Genomic DNA, 16387 nt, shown 5'->3' with positions numbered 1-16387 from the left:
TAATCATAATTAAGGGTTAATTATACGCTTTGTGAAACCGGCCCCTGAAAATGATCAAATAAAGCTCGAGACCTTATTCAAACGGCAAAAAAGAAGTATGAAGTCTACACGAAGTCGGAAGGGTAAATATTGAAAATTTAGAATGTAACTTTATTTCTAACGCTACAAAGAGACTAAAATGGTATGCAGGAATCCCGATGCGATAAGTAGTTTATTATCCTGGCTATGCTTTCAGAAACTACTAGCAACGTTTGGAGTTCTTAATACAACATTCCCCTGACGACGAAATGCCATTAAAATTTTCAAATTCAATAAATAAGTACACAATAATATGGATTTTACATGTTACAAAAAATAAATCTATTAACTTTTGATATCATAAATGTTAAGATTTGTGTGCCCCGGAATCACAACAGGTCAAACGTCTGCCCAGGTTTATGGCCACAATTCATACCAACTGGCTGTGAGACAGAGATGCAATACTTTTTACGTAAAAGACGATGAAATAAAGTTCCGATACCAAACCTCGCTTTTCAAACTTGCGAGTGACCTTTAGGCACAGGTTGGTCTTCTTCATTTTCACCAAGTGCTAAGGAATTGTTTATAGTCGTTTTCACCGCTTTTTACGAATTCTTTTTACGATACAAATATCAAGTTACTATATAACTAGATTTTTCATTTTAAATCTTAAACGAATTAAACTTTTCTTATAAAAATATATTTCATATCAATACACAAATGGTAAGAAACCAAATGTCAATGCAATCCGTCAGAGAACGTTGAAAACTTCCTAAAAAATGTGTTTCTGTCTCTACGGACGGGCAGACGAAAGCGAGTGCAACAGCCCTTTGGGGCTAAAACCACCCACCATCCATTGGAAGACATATTATATCTAAGCACAGTACATACATATGCAAATTTTCTAAAATGTCATTTCAAGAATCGAAATCGTTAAATATAATATACAATATACAGTCGGATGCCTACAAAAATCACCTCATCTTACTTGATAATTATTAAATAGCTCTCCAAATTAACTACCCTATCGAGTATATAAATTTGTATCAAAACGGCATAGGTTTTGAGCGCTATAAGCCGGGGTAAATACGTATAGAATTTATCAAGAGCCATTTGGAAATATAAATATCACGCAAAATCGAATTTTAGTCGAACATTTACTCTGGATTAATACTTCCCCAGAGTCAGGAATTTAGAAAAATCATACTTATATTATATATGATGGAAATATATGAATAACGTGATTAAAAAAGTTCACTTCCATCTAGTTTAGGCGTAATAATTAGCTTTAGCTGGTGAGTGAATGTTCAACGAATTCGACGACGAAAAGCGATCGCTCAATCGCGAAGTATTCGACGGCGGAACTAGGCGACTCTTGCTGCCGTATCTACCGCCCCCGTGCGACGACGACGAATCGAAGTTCGCCGAATTGGCCGTAGTTCCCAAAGTCGACAGCCGGTTTTTGCTGCCGAACCTGTCCGGTTCGTCATAGCCGATGATGGAATTCGACAGGCGACTGGGATAGCGACCGTTCGACAGCGTGTAATCGACCGAATTCGTCGAGGACAGTCGGTAATTACTGTTGCTTGCCACGTAGCCACTGTTACTGATAAGGGCGTCTCGCATGTGGAGATTGATGTAGTCCCACAAAGTCTTGAAAACAAACTTGTACATTTCCTGCAAAGATAATACGTATAACGTGAATATTGCTGTTCATTTACTATATACTGTTACACTGTTTTATTATAGGCAATTCGAATTATCTAGGCATGCTAGGTCTGGTATCAGCGTGCTCGTAGTTCGCTATTTCCTGACTATCCTTCCGACCAAAACCAACGTTCGGTTTCACTTAGTTTGCAAATAGTCGACTAACGTCCGATAACCGAAGTTTGCAGCAGTGGAACGTAGATCACAGCCACGTATTGTTTCAGGTAAGTTCAATACCTATACACCGGATGATATATGCCCTTGATACTTACGTAGTCATTGACCACTTGAGGCCTTCGTCTCTTGATGTGTTTTATCGTATGGAATACATCAGCGTATTCGTCATTTCTCATCTTTTCGATCAGATTCATCAGCGAACAGAACATACCGCTTCGCCCGGCGCCATCGACGCAATGCACCAAAACGGGCCCGATCGAGTGATGCGTTCTGTGCTGAATGACAGTCTCTAGCAGTTGTACCATCGCCTCCCTGTCCCTGGGCACCTTGTCGTACATGTGCCACTCACCGGAAAACTGGAATTGCTTAATTTCGCGCGCTTTCGCGTTCGGTTTCAGAGAATTCGTGAGATTCATCCGCCGCGAGAAGACGAACTCTTTTTCTTTGACGATCGTTTTCACGCTGACGAAAAACGGTCCTTGTCGCTCGGCGGTGTCGACGGCGCTGGGCCAGTAGTCGACGACCGTATCGTCTTTGAAGGTGTGATCGTGCATGGTCACTATCGTTCTTACGTTATAATCGTACACCAACTTCCAGAAGTCGATGACGGTTGCGGCTAGAGGTGTCTGCGTTATGATAAATCCCATCGGTACAAGGAAGCTATCGATTACCAACGCGTTGATGTAATCGGTGCGATTGACCCCGCCCGGCGTTTTCAACACCGGTCGGTATGCATCGGGCGGAATTATCGCGTCGTAGCGGTTTTTGCTCCTATTTTGAGCCCGCACGGCCACTTTGCACTGTTCTTCGCTTAATTCCGGAGTGTAATAGCACAGCACTTTGTATTGTTCTTGTAAATACGAATGTCCGTTCTCGTGATTTCGTCTGACCAGCGTTTTATAGGCGGCTCGCATGTCGATGTCTATGAAAGTCGGCGAGGTAATCAGCGCTTCGAAAAGCGCGTCGTAAATGAACAAATAATGCTTCAAAGTGCGCACCATCCCGAAACGCTGCTCGCGCATTTTGCAACAAAATCTGAACAAGTTTATCTCGCCGTTTTCGTTGGCGGCCTTGTCGAGCATTGCGTCGACCGCGATGAACACGGCCGATCGGCTGACCCCTGTCCCGCCGTGCACCAGGATCGGCTCGATGCCGATATCTTCACTGGCGTGAGAACGGACTTTCTGGACGAATTCTAAAAACGGAATCGGATCGGACGGTATCGATCTGGGCGGCCAGCCGGTGAACTGGTAATGGTGGACGGTTTTCTTCGTCTGCCCTTGCGGAAACACTTCGAACGTCTTGACGATGTAATGCGCGAACTGTTGGCTGTTAACGACGTGCACGACGCAAGCGCCGTACGTGTGCGTGCCCTCGTCCGGCCAGTATTTCTCGCACTTGAAAACGTTGTACTCCATCGGCTCGCACATGAGCACGATTTTCGCCACGTTATCTTGGTAGACGAGTTTCCAGAAGTCGTTGATCGTATCGCCGTTGAAAGGGCTCTGCGCCGCGATGTAAGCCTGTTGTCTTCGGTAACCGTCGACGTAGTTGGCGTTGAAATAGTCGGATCGATGATGAGGGTCGACCACCTTCACGCGACTGTGGTCGTACGGAAGAAATTCCTGAAAGCGATTTTTAATCCTGTTCTCCGGTCTCGACGCCACGTGCAACGTTCCCTTCGGATCTGTGGGCAGTTTGTGATACTCGCTCTCGAGCGGAATTATGTTGGGATCCGGATTTTTAATCGGATCTTTCATGTGGACGACGTGCCTCGGTTCGCCTAGGTTCGTGACGTCGCTCCATTTGCCGTACGGCCGAATGTTCAGCGACATCGTGTCGAACTTATCCTGATTCATGCTGTAGTTATTCAACCAGGTCTTGTTGAAATCGTGCGACTTTCTCTTCTTTCGCAGGCACAATACGACGATGACGATTATGATGATAATGATGATGAGTATGACGATGACCACGATGACGATCCATATCCAATCGTTGTTTGTCGCGGTGATCGATTCGCTAGTCACCGGAGCCATCCACACTGTCGTTTCTTTCGTCGAGCCGTCGTTCGAACTGACAGCCGAATACCCTATTTTGTATTTAGTCGCCGGTTTAAGCGCCGCGTTCTGGTAGCCGTTATAAGTCGAGTCGTCCCCTACCACGAAAGTTCGGGAAGGGTTGCCGGCGAAGAAATCGGGTAACAGTTCGGCGGCGACCCGGGGCGTGGCTCGACGCCGTCTGCTCGCCACTTCCTCGACCATTATTCGGTAAGACGTTATCGGCCCGTTTGTGGCTAGCACCGGTTTGATACGCAGCGTAATATTCGTCGCGGTAACGCCGATCTGTTCGGGTGTGTCGGGTACCGGCGGGCTACCGACTTCGGTCCAGAGTTCCACTAACGCCGATTGCCCGAATGAGGTCGTTCTGGCCGTGACGGCGAACTTATACAAGGTAGCTTGGTGTAATCCGTCCACAATTCTCCTTCTGGCATCGGCGGGTAAATCTATGCTTATCGTCGACGATGCCTGCCCAGTTGTTGATTTCGTTTGAACGTAAGTTACATTAACCTAGAAATGAATGAATAAATGGAATTTTCAGAAACATCTTTACACTCTTAAAACTCACAAGAGACATGTTGAAGTCATCGTTGAGTTTTATCCTAGTGTAAAATAGGTACCGTAAAACATTCTGTCATACAACCGCAATATCACAGGCTTCGATTGAGGGGGTGCTTTAGGCGCTAGAGCATCCCTTCTTTGGAAAATTTCCTTCGTGATTTCTATTTTTAGTTTATCAACACTACATTTCAAAGTGTACTGTCATACAAAATGATCAAGCAGTGCCTAAAAAAGCTCGATCAAAATGCATGAAATTAGAATAATTTTAAGGATTTTCTCGGGGATCACCAGAAGGACATCCCCACTTTGAAAATCCAGATCCACCCCGCTAAAGCTAACTGAAAACTTATCGAAATACATGTAATCCGTGCATAGTATCAATGGATTGTAATGCATAGTATCAAAACTAAATTGACAGAAGAACACAAGGTTCTATACTATTTCCCATACAGCATCTTACAAAATAACTTGCGAATTCTTTGCCGGGATCGATATTCAAAAATGCAGTAAGGAACGATATAGACTTCTACTGACTAAGTGCATATCTCGTGGTGGGCGTCATTCTGTACACATGATAAGAAAACATTTCATTTGAACGAATGGTTTCATGATAATTCATATACCTGGTAGCTTTGTATGACACCGTTTGGGCTAATCGGTTCACTCCAACCTATCGTTATAGCGGTCGCGGTTCGGCTGATCATCTTGATCCCGGTAGGCATGGAAGGGGCGCCTGTTGCCAATGTGGTTGCTTGTGCTGCGTTGCTAACTATACTTGTTCCAAAATCTGTGGCAGCTGTCATCTGCACGCGTAAAATGTACAAAAAATTGCACTATCAGGAATATAATCACGTAGCTTTGATTATTTGTTAACTTTGATTATGATTTGTGTCCATGACGGGATGTAATAGATTTTAGATAATGTCACTGAATGTGGTTTTTTTAACATTCTTTTTAGACGTGATCGAATATGTTATCGTCGTCTACCCCACCAAAAACACCCGTCACACACAATATGTGTATCATATCATATACCGGTGAACGCAAAATATCCATTTGAATAATTTTCACTTCACGAAGAGCATTTAAGTCAAGATGATTCATAATATCCGTAAAGTGAATATAGAGAGAAATCCGACAATAATTGGCCAAACATGTAAAGTCCTTGAATAAAAGGTTGAAGCCTTTTGAGCAACATTTCGGCCAAAGACTATTAGCTATCGTACGTCTGATGACGACTAATAGTCTATAACCGAAACTTTGCTCAAAATATGTACATTTTTATTCAAGAACTTTTCGTCTTTGGCTGAATTATAATGTGGAATTTCTCTATCGTATTTGAAGAACAGACGTCGCTTTTTCTTAGATGCATATGCCATATAAATTTAACAAAATCTTAAAAGTTGTGAACCTTTTGAAACCTTCAGCTGTTCAGTAATATTTTTGAAACCTTACCGTTATAGTGTACGTTGTTAACGGTTGCAAATTGGTGATAATGCTGTTTGTAACCGTTGCAGCAACCGGATTATTCTGAACGACTTGATTGCCATCATTTACGATGATGCTGTAGGTTTTCAGAACGCCATTGGGATTTTTTGGCGCCGTCCAATCTACTCGGATTCTACTGGCACCGATAGCCCGTGCGCGCACATTCTGCGGTGGAGATGGTACTGAAATTAACGAGAAAAATTAAAAATATTGGTGAAAACAAACATTAATAGACCTTTATTCCGTTGCGTAAAAAAACAATGGGGTCTGCCAACGAAAGCGATGGGTTTTAAGAGCTGTTCCATGTAGGCCTTGCGGAAGAATAAGTAAGTTTGTCTCTCATAAACATGGGTAAAACTAAGAAATAAAATAGAACCTCGTTAAACGAACTATGATATACAACGATTCAGCGGATATATATAACGAATATTGAATTTCGTCTCAAGTAGAATAATTTGATTAAATACACACTGGATATAACGAACTATCGGTTATAACGAATATATTTTCTTATCCCGGTGTGAAGTTCGCTATAACGAGGTTCCACTGTACAACGCTGTAAAACACACTCTTACCTCCTTGGGCTGTTTTTAGGATTTGTTCACTGAAAGGACCCACGCCAATTTCGTTAACGTAAGCAACTTGGATGATGTAATCAGTATAGGCTTGCAAACCAGGTTGTATTTTCTGTTTTATCTGTACAAATTCATCTACGATCAGAGACGCTCCACGTTTTATCATTAACTGAAAATATTTAATTTCTAGAGATGAGCAAAAGGTAACCTCACAAGAAACCGACGACGGTAGAAATATTCGATATGAACAGTTTAAATCGACTTAAAAAAGATCTTCTTAAAAGTAAATGATCCCAAAATTTGTAATGGTTTATATTTTATGCTACATTTAAAAACCCTGCCATCCATCAAAATCGTTTAAAACGCATTTGAATGACGAATTGCTTTTTTTCCTATTGATTTGATGTTTGATGTATACAAATTTTTTGACGATCCGCGTATCTATGAAGTTTGCAGTAGGTTACTATTCAGATATCTTCCCCTCTGATAGATTATGTCATAATTCATATTGAAATAGTACAACAACATCATAGTCTATTTATTGTATATTATTCGTTATAAATTGCTATAATTTTCAGAAAATAAACAATAATGATAATAGCAATGTTGCTGGTCGATTGCCAACTGATACTGGCGTTTACAAATTCTTGTCATATAACGTCGCTATTCTAATCGCTGCAGATGGTAAGCCGACTAGTTCAATGTTCATTTTTTGATAATCGATCATTCACTTGGATGGCTTCCAAAACCACTTAGTTTTAATTTTTCCCAATGAAAACATTGAGTTTGACCTCTTGAGAAACCAGACCATGTTACCTTGTATCGTCGGAAAGCACCGTTTCTATCCGCGCATGGTGGGTCATCCCATGCGATATTCAATTGTGAATTAGTCGTACCGGTCGATCTTATATTGGTCACTCCCGTCGCTGGTACTGTAATAATGAAAATAATTATTTTCTTTGATACGGTATTCTTAATCGAGTGTGTCTGCGTTGGCTTACTGTGTTAAATTTGATAGAGCTTTAATGAACAATTATTTTCCTTATTTTCATCTTAGGCCAAATTGTGTTTCTATATACTTATGCAGCATAGTATTTCAATACTATTGTCATTAAATCTTATTTTCGGATCATCCGAAATATGAAACCGCGCAAATATTTAATTCACTGCATAGACGATCATCAATATTTCAAGGTCAAGGATTCATACAATAAAGTACGTAAGCTAATATCTTGGATCAACGTACCTGCAGGAAGTGTCTTCGGAGATGGCAATAGTTCCGTAGCAGTCCCTGCTTGATTGTTTACACCAATAGCGAATACCTGCACTTTATAAGTCGACCAGGGTTTCAAACCAGTTAACGATGCGACTAGCATATTACTAGCAGATTTAGTTGTTTGCAGCGGGCCGGGTGTGGTGTCGCAATTACCTGTACCTAAAATAAAATACGTCAATTAACATACAGTCCACGAGCCTATTGCATTTCTTGAGTTAACTAAAATGAAACTTGGAAATAACCTATATTTTAGTTCACTGTACGTTATATTACGCGTATTTTTGGGTTTTCAATTATGGATTAAGCCAAGCGAGCGAACGTGGGAGATTAGACCAGGAGTTATGATTTGACTCGGAGTTAATTCATTGAAAATGAACTAATTTTAACTCAGAGTTAACTCTAACTCACAACTGTGGAACTGGGCCCGGGGTTTTGTTTCAATTCTCTTCAATCAACGTGTCAATGTTATGCAGGTTTTTCGAGTATCTAAGCTGATTTGATCATCGATAATAAATATCTATTGCCTAAGTAAATATACGGATATTTCGCACAATATATACGTACAATATACGGATTTGTAAAAGGTACCACTTATAAAATAAATTTGCTTGAATAAATATGAACTTACTAATTTTGGTATATTGTATGGTGTAACTGGTCACAGTGTTTCCTTGTTTGACAGGTTTATCCCACGAAATACTGACAGAGTTACTGGTTGGTGATGCCGCTTGAATGTTTGATACAGGTCCGGGAGCTGAGGCTGAAATTGAAAGGCGAGAGAGAAATGATTCTCCGTAGAAGCTGATAGAGGGTACGCGTAAAAGAGAAGCAACATGTAACTAACTCATCCTGATTGCATTAATTTCTTTCATCACAGCGTAGAGACAGCTAGTAATTCGTAGGTAGGACCGCATTTAGCAGGCAAAGGGGCTGTTGCCTCCAGAAATATTGGAAAAGTGCCTTTTTGCGAATATTATTATCCTATAGATACCCTTTTTCAGATTTCTCTGCCTCCCTCCCTAAAATTCAAATGCTACGTACGGCCCTGATAGATTAACTAGTTTATTCAAGATTTAACATTTTTTTCGCTACTACTGCATGGCAGCTTCATCGGGTCATTTGCTGACTTATTCACTCATAAAACCTACCCCCTGTCACTACGTTTTACTGATTCGACATCGTGTTAAAATGGCTCCTCTACGAATCTTTTCATTTCATCGAATATAATATCCCTTAGCCTACTAACTATAAAATCCACTTACTATCGGCACTCGATCTTTCGGTAATGCTGTTAAAAGGCCCAGGACCCACGGCATTCACGTAACGCACTGAGAATGTATAGTCAGTACTCGGTTGTAGGTTTTGATACATGAAAGACTGACTCGTTACTATCTGAAATGAAAACACGCACAATCCCAACTCAGAAATTTAAGTCAGATTCATACAGGCTACATATCAAACCTAGTACTGAGCACTTCCTCTGAATACAAATAACCTCCGTTTTTCTTTCTCCAAGCCCCTATAAAATGCATTTTCCATTTAGTCAAAGCCCTATGAAAGAAAACTAATATTTACCACCATCACTGTGGCATGCGATGCTTTGATTTGATAGTTTGAGAACGGCCCGTTTCTTTCTATACATTCCGGGCGATCCCATGTGATAGTAATGGTAGAACTGGATTTCTGTTGTGTACGGAGGTTTCTTACTCGACCGGTGGGCGCTGGAAGGAAAAGCATAGGTGTTTTAAGCTTATCAGATATGCAAGCAAATGACTTCAACAATGACAAAATCAAAAAAAAAGAAAACCTGATATGCGTTAGATCTAACTTCAGACACATGATTCTTTCCTTATTTGAAAAAAACACTGGTATTCAACAGGAAATTACGAAGTACCTGCTTTGTCAGTAGTGATGCTGATATTTGTCGAAGCACCTTTTAAACCATCGCGGCCTTGAGCGAAAATTTCGACGTGATACGTGCTCCACGGTTGCAGGTTTGTTAGATTCGCTGCGCTTGCAGTCGGTAATGTGTTCACGAAGAGCACTCGACCAGGATAGGAAGTGTTGCAGGTTCCAACGACTATCGATATTTAGAATATATGGAAGAATAATGCGTTACTTAAGATTTGTTACTTAAGCAAAGCGAAAATGAAGGACACCGCTTTGATTTAAGGATTAAGACATGACTTGAGATCAGTTCAGATATGCAACTCATACGAGTCAAAAAACCCTTAAATGTATAAGTAGTAGGAACTAAACATTTCACATGAAGAATTAGGAATCCCACATAAGAATTTCGCAATATTACGATGTCCATTTTCCATGTATTTCGTATCTCAACCAATGGCTGTCCCTTGTCTTATTATCATTTAGGTATAATTGTCCAAGAATAAAATGGCAAATCATATGTTATTGTATCCTTCGTTCGTTTAGGTTTCGATACGATAAGATTTTATTGTAATAAGTCCTATTGCGGGAGTTCTTAATTCATCTACAGTTCATGCGGATAAGAGTGATTCGAATTCTGATCTCATATGGAACTTATTGAGTCGTTCTTAGAATCTTCATTTACCGTGTCTGTAATATTTAATTGTGTATCCGATAACATCTTCTGGGTGCAGTGTTGGAGCAGACCAAGTGATTCTAGCGGTGTCTGGCGGTATTTGTTGATAAGTTGCCGAATTGACCACTCCAGGCTCTTGAGCTACGATAAAGGTTCATGGGAGAAATTTCTTCATTAAATCACCAAATCAAGGCAGGCAATTCTTTCATATTTTAATCTCCATTATGAATTTGTATGGGAAAATCATATTTCATTTCTTTAAAAGAAACGCCATAGCGATACAAAAGTGTTCGAAGCATCTTTTTTAAATCTTGAAATTAATGATTAATGAATGTATGATCTTCGTGTTATGTTTTTAAAGTAAAAATCAATATCTACCCGGGCATTGGGGCAAAATCTCATCCGTTTTTGGGCCGATCAAACCTGGAAAAGCTTTGCCGAAATCTTTCCTGAAAACCTTTATCTGGAACGTGTATCGTCGGCCCTTGATCAGTCCGTTTGTTGACCAGGTGACGTTCTGCAATGTCGGTTCTGGAATCATACTGCTGGAGCGAATGGTTGTATCAACCGAATCCGAATAAAGAATCCTACAAGAACAACCGTAAATGAATTTCGTTTTCAGCTAGATAGATTCCCTAACAAGAACCGTTATCATAGAATAACGTATAATTTATCATATCGTTTGCATATTCGTAAGTCTACGTTCCACAGAATTAGGATTTGACTCATTAAAAGTTAACTAATTGAAAATGAAAAAATTCTAACTCGGAGTTGATTCTAACTCACGACTGTGGAGCTGGATCCAGAATTTCAGGGAACTTTCAGAAAATGAGGTAATTCGATCGAAAATATATTTTATTTTTGAGCCGAGGCGAGTCATCGTGACCAAAGGGAATACTTTTCGTCAGTTTGGGAATCAATGGAGATATATAAATCCATTCATATTTTGCGTGCATATATCATTTAGACAGTTCAAATATTTAAAGCCGAAAAAATGTCAAATGTTTTGATGAAGTATTATGATAAACGTCATAGATTAATTCTTTCTTATCACAGGTCATATTTTCTTTGTTGCGTCATACTCCGTCTATTTACTGATCAAAATTGAAATTTTTGCGATAATTCATTTTATCGTGATAAACATATATGACGTATCTATAATTCTTATTTAGAAATGCGTTGCAAATATTCAGTTTTCCTTCTTTCTTAGAAAACTCTTCTTAAACTAGGGGTCCAGGGACACCATGCCCACTTGGAAAGTGGTTTCAAATGCTCAACAATCTAACAATTTCAATATTCAACACCCCCTGGTGACCATATACAAAAGCCAATGACCTTGAAACTCACCACAATCATAGAACATGTCAGCAGCTACGATTTTGTAATTGATTGTGATAACAAAATATGCCTTGTTACGAATTTAATATGGAAATACTTCTAAGTTATTCTACTATTCTACGCCCCCTGGTGACCATATTCAAAACCCAATGACCTTGAAACTCACCACAATCATAGAACATGTCATGAATTACAACTTTGCAATTGATCATGGTAACAAAATATGCCTAGGTACCAATATAATAAGGAAATACTAAGGTTATTCTACTTACTATTCACTACCTCCTGGTGACCATATAGAATAACTAATTTCCTTAAAACTCACCACAATCATAGACGATGTCATGAGCTACAACTTTGTAATTGATTGGGGTAACAAAATATGTATTGGTACAAATATAATATAGAAATACTGAATAGCCATCTTGATTCTGATAGGGCCAGTTTTTGGCCTGAAGATGTGTCTAGGGTAGATACATGTATAGACCAAATATCAAGACATTTACCTTGAAGCGTCTTCAAAACTTCCCAAAATAACTTGATTCCGTCTACGGACGAACGGACGGACGACGGACGAAAAGTGAACGCAATAGCCCGCTGTGGGCTAAAAAGCATCTAACATATAATAGATCTATCTTGTTTTGCTCATTACAGGACTTCCGTGAAAATGTCAAAGGCTTTCGTTCGACAGCTAGGAAGACTTCGGGGATGTATTTTGTTGGTAATTCATCGTTTTAAATTGTACGGTATTTCATCCATTTCGATCCCTCTACTAGTCGAATTAACGTGCTTCTTTGCACCTTGAAGTAATCAGACTTCAGTCTGATTACTCCAAGTTTGCACCTAGCTCGGCGAGTCCAATCACTCGGGGGTCACTCCGGGGTTTAATTGTTGATCAAACTCTCACTCGTCTCGTTCTCACTTCTCGAAATGTGAGTCGAGTCTATAACCTATAGGCCTAGTTAGATTTTCGAGCCTATTTATTCTGACTATACATACTGATACCAGCCGACCGGTTTGTCTCCCATGTCGAGAGCGTCGTTCCATTTTCTCCACGTGAGCCACACAGTATCACAGGTTATATTGGCCACCGTCGGAGGGATTTCCATCTTCGGCAGATCTAAGAATTGTAAAAACACCTACTACAACGAAGCTAGAATTGATAATTCGGGCTTAATAAAAATGATAACTTGTTTCTCTGCAGCGTCCGCATAATTTTTGTAAAATACAATAAAATTTGTAATCACTTCACTTCTATAGCTGCCGGGTCTGTTTTGGTAAAATTGATCACGATTTTTAAGAAAGTAATATACATGGTAGATAGGCGGCCGGCCGGGTCAACTTTTAAGCTCAGCAGTGCGGTTAAACAAGGTATCAATTCTTTAGCCTTGTGTTCACTTTTTTCCTTTTTAATTACAATAATATGATTGAAATAAATGAAAAAATCAATGACCTGATTTGGTACATTTTGATACAGTAACTTATACGTCGTTGCGTTTCAACAGAACATATACGTACGTATTTGACAACCTGCACCACCAAAATTTGGGTTACATTTTCCGGAATCGCAAAGACCGTTTATCTTCGAGCAGTTATCGCCGGTTGGACAATGACATTCTAGTAAACAGCTCTCTCCGAACCAGCCTTGATCGCAAGCTGAAACACAACAGAATCAAGAATGAAATAGAATGAATCGAGGATTTACACCAGGAGCGGTCGAACAGGTGAAACTAATGTGGTACTATACAGAAATTCGTATGATATTATGAGATGATATAATAGGGATTTACTAAGCTAGAAATCAGTCGTGCGAAAACATACGAAAATGAAAGATTTCTATAGATGAATGATGACGTGATGAACTTCACCAAAAACCTTAGCGTCCGATGGCGTACGAGAGTCTTGTGAAGACTAACGCATACACGACCCACGCTCCAGGACACGGTGTATGGTCGGACCTCATTAGTACGATTCTGCTTACAACGCAAAACTCAGTTATGCGTTGAATCTAAAAATTCCCAGCTTTTCTTGTAGCATTTTCCACACAGAAATGTCTGATTAGTTCGATAACGTTAATACGAAACTCCCGGTAATATGATGTAAAATGTACGATTTCCTATTCATATCTATAGTGAATAAATACGCTTAGTACGTTGGTCGATAATGATTTCCCACTTTTTAAAAGTTGAATTCGTCCACATTATCTATGCATCGTCTGAGCTATCTATTGTGTGGTGGCGTTGACCACAAGTGCAATTAACTTCTCTATTGGGTGTCTTTTAATATGTTTAAGTAAATATGGAATTGTTTTTATCAAATGGTTAATTTCGAGGCCTCATACGAGTGCGATGAATTTAAATTTCCCCACGGACATCGTAGTATGAGGTGCAAATGTAATAGACAAGAGCGGGCGCATACTTCTGAAACAAAATACCTACGTTTTTGACAATATGGTGGGTCTCCCCATCCAAAGTCGCACAACATACTAATGCAACGGCCATCCGGAGTACAATCTTCAACACTGCCTCCAGAACAATGGCACTGCAACTCACACCGTGGACCAAATATTCCTGGTGGACAGGTGGCTGGAAAAGCAAAACAGACGTTTAATTGTCAGCTGAGTTCATCGATACTTTTACTTTGTTTCTATCTTAATCCAATCCAGAGATATGAACGGAATAAAAAAATTAAACCGGAGAGAAATAGGGACGAAAAATTCAACAATGCAGACCCGGCGGTTACCCAAACATGTGGCGCCTGGAAACTGTAAAAAGGCTTATTGGTCAATGTTGTATTAGGAGGAAATAAGCCGATTCTCAGATAATCATTACATAATGCATTGAATGATGGAGTATAAACTATTGAAGTTCATTCATTGTGAAACCACAACTGTTGCATTTTAACCCAAAAAAACGCGCATATTTCACTTACCTTGCTGGTTTGTCAACGGTAGAAGCTCTAATCCAACAAACGAAATTGTCAGAAAGAATAGAGAATATTTCATGGTTTCATTTCACACTGAATATAAACCTAAAACATAACGAAAGTGCAGCATGCATGAGTGGGCTTTCTAAGGTCTTTTTAGGGTCATGAACACAACGGCCACGATTGTTGGCCAGCAATTATTTTAGACATCTTGAAGAAAAGCTTCAATTAGGTAGAATACCCCTCAATCTATGCAATACACTATACTTGACCTTTCATCGAGAGGTTAGTATACGTAACCTCTATAAATGTTATTATACCTTCTACAAAAGTGTTTGTCCACGGGCAATGAAATACTCAGCTAAGTATTTTTAATTTATATAATCTATTGAAATACTTTGTCCGCAAACATTTTTAAAACCTTAGATCATCATTTTCGCGGTCTGTATTGCAAACCGTATCTGTTTGAATAACATGCACATAAATATGCATGGTATCTATTTACATACGTAAATGCGATATCAGAGTAGAAATGATTTAAACAACTAAGAGAATGTATGTCCTATAGGCCGAGGATACCGGTCCGGGTCACCAACCAGTTTGTTTTTAACGCTTTCAGCATACAGTAGGTCTACCATTTACTATAGTTATATATACATAGCCTAAATGGCTTATTTCTAAATGAATGTACGTGTCTTTAGGTTTGCAAACATTAAAATCTAATTTGGTTCGTACCAAGTTCATCTGCTGATACTATACAATATCTATGCTCATCTTTTCTAATTAACCACAGATGGGCCAAAAATGTTAGATTTTTAAAAATGTTTTACGTTTTAGTTTTCTGTTTAGGCTAATTCTAGACAAAAAATTCTTATTTCGCCTTATTTCTATATCAATGGACCTAACGCATTCTTAAGTGGATGCAAATTCGACCTGCTTTAATAACGACGGCTTCTTTTGGAATAATTACTGATGAATCTCGCTATTCAGTGTTCGAACGTATGAATAAATTCATAGATTGATTAATTAGCATCGTCAAGATATTAGCTTTTTCGCAGTTCAAATATTCGATCAGCAATAGGCTCTTTATGATCGGTGGTGGTGCTGATTTTATTTACCGATCTTCGCACTCCCTCTCGGCTTTTTCACTGATACACGGCCATGCCTTTCCTTTGCCGAGACAATCCGTTGCAAAAGACTGATACACGGCCATGCCTTTCCTTTGCCGAGACAATCCGTTGCAAAAGATATGGGCGACGTAAATATCTGAACCTAGCGCAGCAAGAGATATACTAATAACGACATACCTGATAATGTAGTCACACGTATAGAGTTACCGGTTTATATCGAATCGCTAATTACATTGATTAAGACAATCCGTCGGCGCTGATTTTGATGCTCAGCTGTGTATTAGGCAATACGTTACAGCGCTAATCTCTCTAACAGTACTGCTTAGCAGCGAGTCTATAAATATCACTTACCTGAACTGAATCGGTAGTTTTTTTTTAGAATATAAAACGTCTGCGCTGTTGGTGGCCTAGTTATTTCCATTCAGTATAGTCCGTCATTTGGAACGGCTTCCATTGAAACAAAAGCGAAGGAAAACGAGCGCAAAGGAATTCTCGAATATTTGACGTCTATAGGCCTACCGGTGCTTCAATACCTGGTTTGCGGTGTTCAATGCATTATCTTCAATGATAAT

The 16387-nt window shown here is 39.5% G+C and overlaps 1 protein-coding gene across 2 annotated transcripts; it reads right to left on the bottom strand.

The window, feature by feature from the left end:
* Positions 1–163: 163 nt before the first annotated feature.
* On the bottom strand, positions 164–16379 carry LOC141908044 (receptor-type tyrosine-protein phosphatase S-like). 2 transcript variants are annotated; one of them, XM_074797835.1, is made up of 18 exons: positions 16167–16379; positions 14692–14790; positions 14199–14345; positions 13279–13416; positions 12760–12880; positions 10801–11009; positions 10432–10563; positions 9754–9939; positions 9435–9580; positions 9122–9251; positions 8488–8619; positions 7830–8018; positions 7400–7515; positions 6584–6752; positions 5976–6190; positions 5144–5323; positions 1998–4469; positions 164–1695 (listed from the first exon to the last, which is right to left on the bottom strand). In XM_074797835.1, exons 2-18 carry the CDS (start codon positions 14762–14764, stop codon positions 1288–1290), a joined length of 5163 nt encoding a protein of 1720 aa, XP_074653936.1. In that variant the 5' UTR covers positions 14765–14790; positions 16167–16379; the 3' UTR covers positions 164–1287. The 2 variants fall into 2 exon arrangements, with proteins under 2 accessions (XP_074653936.1, XP_074653937.1); XM_074797836.1 differs by lacking the exon at positions 16167–16379 and adding an exon at positions 15993–16118.
* Between the last annotated feature and the right edge of the window lie 8 nt (positions 16380–16387).

The sequence above is a fragment of the Tubulanus polymorphus genome, chromosome 7, assembly GCF_964204645.1.
Source record: "Tubulanus polymorphus chromosome 7, tnTubPoly1.2, whole genome shotgun sequence".
In the NCBI taxonomy this organism is placed as follows: Eukaryota; Metazoa; Nemertea; class Palaeonemertea; order Tubulaniformes; family Tubulanidae; genus Tubulanus; species Tubulanus polymorphus.
The sequence above is the reverse complement of the archived record's forward strand: the minus strand, read 5'-3'. Positions and strand labels throughout refer to the sequence as shown.